The following is a 5,334-nucleotide window of genomic DNA, read 5'->3' as shown; positions in this document are numbered from 1 at the left end:
CCTTGGCTCTCCCCTAGAGCCCGCACCCCAGGGAGCGCAATTTCAGTGACTTTACCCGGGGCGGGGGTGGGGGGGTGTCTTGATGTCATTTAATCCTCTCCCCAAATTTCTTAACTACCTTGGTTTGTCATCCCGCCGTGAGGAGAGCCATCAAGCTCTCTCTCCCTCCCACCTCACCCCCCCGGGGCAGGGAACGGCGGGTGCACCAGCCCGGACAGACCCCTCCCGCGACGGCGTCGGCGGGGCTGGCGTAGGGCCTGCGTCAGCTGCAGCCCGCCGGCGATTGGGGCGCGCTCGCCTCCTTCGGTTTGGGGCTAATTATAAAGTGGCTCCAGCCGCCGCCAGCCCGGGGACAGCGAGGAGAGGTGAGGCAGGCGCCCTGAGCCCTGCAGCCCAGCTCGAGGCCCCGCAGCGACGCCGACGACCGCAACGGTGAGGACGGCGTCTGCCCACCCTCTCCCTTTCTCCCAGCCGCTTCTCCCCTGGACGCCCCTCGCCCCTGACACCTGCCTTCTTCTCCTCTTCCTTCTAGCGCCTCGAGCCTGGGACTCGGTTTCTCCCGCCAGCCTGCGCCATCCGGACAGCGTCAATGTAAGTGAACTTGTCCAGAGCTCGCCTTTGCTTGCGTGAGTTTGGGGCCGGCCGCCTGCTCTGTTCTGCGTTTCATTGCACGGGGTTCCCCAACTTTCTTCTGGTCCCTGTTTGTGACCTGGGTCAATGTAGCGCCTCCCCAGGTTCCCGCTTTCTGCGCATTTGGTCTTGGCTGTTCTCTCCAAAATCCCGCTCGCGGCAGCGGATTCCCAGAAAGACAGCCTAGTGCCCCGGCTCGGGGTGACAGTACCAACCTGGGAACTGCAAGACCATCTGAGCTGTCCTTGAGCCTCTCCAAACGGCGTCGGTCTGGTGGTCAGGGGCCCAGGAAGAAGTCTGTCCCTATTCTCTCTTGCTCTTGCTCCACAAACCCCCATTTGGGACTGTCCTGCCGAGGGTCCCTCGGAGGGACACGCTTTGCGCCCGGGCAGGCTCGAAGTTCTCATCCCTCTCTCCCTGCAGCCCATGGCGCGGTTCCTGAGACTCTGCACCTGGCTGCTGGCGCTCGGCCCCGGGCTCCTGGCGACAGTGCAGGCGGAGTGCAGCCAGGACTGCGCGACGTGCAGCTACCGCCTGGCGCGCCCGACAGACATCAACCCGCTGGTGAGTGTCAGCGATGTGGGTGAATCAGTAGCGGCCACGCGCGGCGCATCTCCTGGTCTCTGGTGACCCAAGTGTCTCGACGGTTCCCCCAACGCTGACCCACGTCCCGCTCTAGCTCTCAGCTTCCGAGACCTACGACTAGCTAGGGCCCTGTAAGGGCGGCGATGTCTCCACACAACCTACTTTGTTCTAACCCGGGAGATGAGGGAGTCCTGCTATGTGCTATCTTCAGCACCTCGGAGAGCACTGGGTTGTCCCCTCGCTTCACCTGTCCCAAGGAAGATGCTCAACCGCCCCAACTCCTAATATATCCCAAGGGCCCTTTCGACACACAACCATCCTCACACCTTTCTCGAAAATAATGTTGTCATTGTGACATTTCTTCTCCTTTCTTCTGATTTCATTTCTCTAACCCTTTTAACATCAGGCTCCTCTACATCTTACCCTCACCTGTGGATAGGGGAGAGCTAAGGGATGAGGGAGGGATAAAGGGAGTGGAAGGAGAGAGCTCAGTAGACAGGAGAGAAAGGTCAGCAACTGTCTCACAGGCAAGTGATGCTGAAATTCAACTTCTGTCGTGTTGAATGTGATTTTGTAAAACCTACTATGACAACAGTGTGATTCGGCTATGAAAAAGGCACAGGTGAGGTGGCCAGTATCCAAAGATGTGGGAACAATGCAAATATAAACTAAACCACAGGGGCTTAGGGGAAAATTTTTTTTAAACTGAAGACGAAAAAATCTTATTCTAATTATAGTCTATGTATAACATTTGAACGGCCCCTGGTGCCCTACTGAACCAGAATCTCTGAATGTGGAACCCAGGAAGCTTCATTTTTAACTAGTGCCCCAATGATGCCTTTGCACTTTTCTCAATTTGTTGAAATTCTGTGATGACTTCAACAGTTCTGTAGAGAATAATGTATTCACCTAAGGAGTTAAGCTCCTCACTTTGAAGAAATTTTGAAGAAATTGAGCCTTTGAAGAAATTTTGTTATGTAGATGCAAAAAATAGGAATAAAAATTAAGGAAAGGATTCCACAAAATCCAAGGCATATATTTCAGGTTAAATGTTTGTTTCATTTTAATTACCTGATTCATTTCATTCAACATGTGCATGAGCTAACATGGCCTTAAAGAGAAAACACATAGTAGAGCTTTATATTTAAACTATGAGGAAAATATTGCATCTTAAATAGGGGTAACAGTCCTCTCCATCCATCTTTTCTTCTTGCTAATTTGTTTTATGTTTAACTGATTTGTTTTTTATGGGGGGCTTACATTTACGGTTGTTATTTTCTCTGTGATAAAAGCTTTGTTAATGACTATGTTGTTAGAATGACAGGCAGTTCTGGAATTTTAGATTAGATGCAAAATAGACATAAGAAATGAAGTTGCCTAGCCAAAACTATACAGTAAAATCAAAGTAACAAATATTTATTGAGCTTCTACCATATGAAAGATATTTGTGCCTGGTTCTGTGACGGATGCAAAGATAAGCAGGCATGCCATGACTTGCATCCAAATCGAATTTATCATCTGATATGACCTTCACTAGAATGCAGAGTGTGATAAATGCTACAAAAATGCATAATATATAAAAGCATAGAAATTAATTTAACATTGCTTTTTAGTACGTGTGTTGTTCTGATTATTTGCGATTATTTGTTTTTGAAGGAATCTCAACATTAAAAAGCATTTTGGTAATAGTATACAAAATATTCAACATTAAGTTTGGTAAAGAGATCATTTAAATTATATTGCAGAATGGAAATATGATTGACACCTGAACATCTTAAGTTTTTAATGACGTTTTGATTTCTTAATCAGATATCAAGAATCAAACAGGATCACTTTAACTAGATCACCTTTAGGTGTCTTTATATATGCATATATTTAATTTTCTTAGACACAAAGCTTAAATAATCATTAAGAGTTAAATATATACCTTAAAGAATTATATTGCACTCATAAAATGCTTTCTTTCATGGAAAAAATAATATGTGTGTATTTTATATGAATTAATATATACCAATATAGTTTTAAATACCAAGAAAGGGCCTGGTTTTCTAAATCAAGTGTCAGTAACCTGAGTTCTATAAGTAGACTTCAGCGGGCTATAAAAATTCCTGAAATACTCAGAAATAGTCTATGGATTTTGTAAATGTTCATGTCACTTTGTATTCCTTTTATCATACCCAAGTGATTTGTTGAATAGAAGAGACTCTTAACAAGATTATTGGACTATATAGCCTAACTATTACAATGATTAGGATTTAATTACTATGTAATAAAAAGGAAGGAATTATATATGGATCATTACTATTTTGTCAAATATCATGATTTCCATTGGAAAAGACTTTTTCTGTACACAGATAACTAAATGTTAAGAAAAGAAACATGAATAATCTAAACATTTGCATATATATAATTTTATATTGGACCACATAATTACAAACATTTGGTTCAAGATGATTAAATCTGTTTTAAACAATCGAGGAGGAGCAAAACATCTCTACTTTCACCAAATCAATATGTCATAATTAAAATAATTCATAGAATTTAAATTGAGTTATTAGACTGTCTTTTTTTCCAAACTTATTTTGAAATTGTTTTTCTTTAAAGATTGGAAATGTTTACAGGAATATTGGATACCATTTCAGGTAAAATATTAACACAAGAAAGTAAACAAACCTTATATTATTAATATTCATTTTATCTGTAAGACAAGAAGATAAAAAAATTGGGGGGGACAATGTCCCTAATTAGGATAAATTTCTCCCTTTTGGTCAGGAAAAACTCAAACAAAATGAAATCAACAGTGGAAAATTATCCAGTGAAAATAGGTTGTGCAGGCAGCCAATTTAGGTTAAAATCAGGTGGAAAAAAAGTTTTCAAACTATTGAAATGTCACAATATATGCACTCTGTTAAAAGTCAAAGAAAATTTCTCATTCGTTTCAATTAATTCTTCACAATTCCCGTTTCGATTTTCCTTTGATTTGCCTGTTCAGCATGACAAAGTTTTAATAAGAAAGTGGAGATTACTTTATTCTTTGGGAGTTTCCATATCAAAGCAAGTATATTGTAGGCCACGTAAATCTGTTTGCTTAATAAAATCGGAAAAGCCTCTTTTTATCCTTAAATGGAATTCTTTTCCCCAGGCTTGCACACTGGAATGTGAAGGGAAACTGCCTTCTCTCAAAACCTGGGAGACCTGCAGGGAGCTTCTGCAGCTGTCCAAACTCGAGCTTCCTCAAGGTGGCGCCAGCACCCTCCGAGAAAGCAGCAAACAGGAGGAGAGCCATTTGCTAGCCAAGAAGTATGGGGGCTTCATGAAAAGATATGGAGGCTTCATGAAGAAAATGGATGAGCTTTATCCTCTGGAGCCCGAAGAAGAGGCAAATGAAGGTGAAATCTTTGCCAAGAGATACGGGGGCTTCATGAAGAAGGACGTAGAGGAAGATGACGGCCTGGGCAATTCCTCAGACCTGCTGAAAGAGCTGCTGGGAACAGGAGACAACCGAGAGAGTAGCCACCACCAAGAGGGCAGCGATGACCAAGAAGTGAGCAAGAGATATGGAGGCTTCATGAGAGGCTTAAAGAGAAGTCCGCAATTGGAAGACGAAGCCAAAGAGCTGCAGAAGCGATATGGGGGCTTCATGAGAAGAGTGGGTCGCCCAGAGTGGTGGATGGACTACCAGAAGAGGTACGGGGGCTTCCTGAAGCGCTTCGCGGATTCTCTGCCCTCCGACGAAGAAGGTGAAAGTTACTCGAAAGAAGGCCCCCAAATGGAAAAGAGATATGGTGGATTTATGAGGTTTTAACACCCTTTCCCATCAGTGATCCCTGGCATCAGTAAGCCTTCCTCTGCCCCCCAGTGAGAGACAGCCTCCGTGATCGCGTTTTATTGTCATGTGTTGCTTGCACTCTGTAGTTGACTTTATTGGCTGGATAACTAACTACACAACTTGCAAGTTTTCATTTCAGGTCCTGCGTTCTTCTGAGAGTCTTTAAGTTCCGTGTTGGTCTATTGCAGCTGTCTTGTTCTTATGCTAAAATAGTTTCTTTCACCTTGTCCTTTATTTTTGACAAAACGCCAATAAATGCTTACTTGTATATGGATATAATAAACCCATTA

General features: G+C 43.7%; 1 protein-coding gene across 1 annotated transcript; it reads left to right on the top strand.

Annotated features, from left to right (window-relative positions):
• The first annotated feature begins 298 nt into the window (after positions 1–298).
• PENK (proenkephalin) lies at positions 299–5,328 on the top strand. The gene is made up of 4 exons (XM_011359176.2): positions 299–432; positions 533–591; positions 1,054–1,194; positions 4,358–5,328. The coding sequence occupies exons 3-4, from the start codon at positions 1,057–1,059 to the stop codon at positions 5,018–5,020; spliced, it is 801 nt and encodes a 266-aa protein (XP_011357478.1). The 5' UTR covers positions 299–432; positions 533–591; positions 1,054–1,056; the 3' UTR covers positions 5,021–5,328.
• Positions 5,329–5,334: the final 6 nt, after the last annotated feature.

Source organism: Pteropus vampyrus, unplaced genomic scaffold, assembly GCF_000151845.1.
Source record: "Pteropus vampyrus isolate Shadow unplaced genomic scaffold, Pvam_2.0 Scaffold45, whole genome shotgun sequence".
Classification (NCBI taxonomy): Eukaryota; Metazoa; Chordata; class Mammalia; order Chiroptera; family Pteropodidae; genus Pteropus; species Pteropus vampyrus.
This window is presented reverse-complemented; position numbering and strand designations above follow the sequence as displayed.

Bases quoted from the DNA above. Each gene is read 5' to 3' on its own strand.
- PENK (XM_011359176.2), top strand. From the start codon at position 1,057: ATGGCGCGGTTCCTGAGACTCTGCACCTGGCTGCTGGCGCTCGGCCCC. The intron at 1,195-4,357 runs GTGAGTGTCAGC...TCTTTTCCCCAG, and splicing joins CGACAGACATCAACCCGCTG to GCTTGCACACTGGAATGTGA.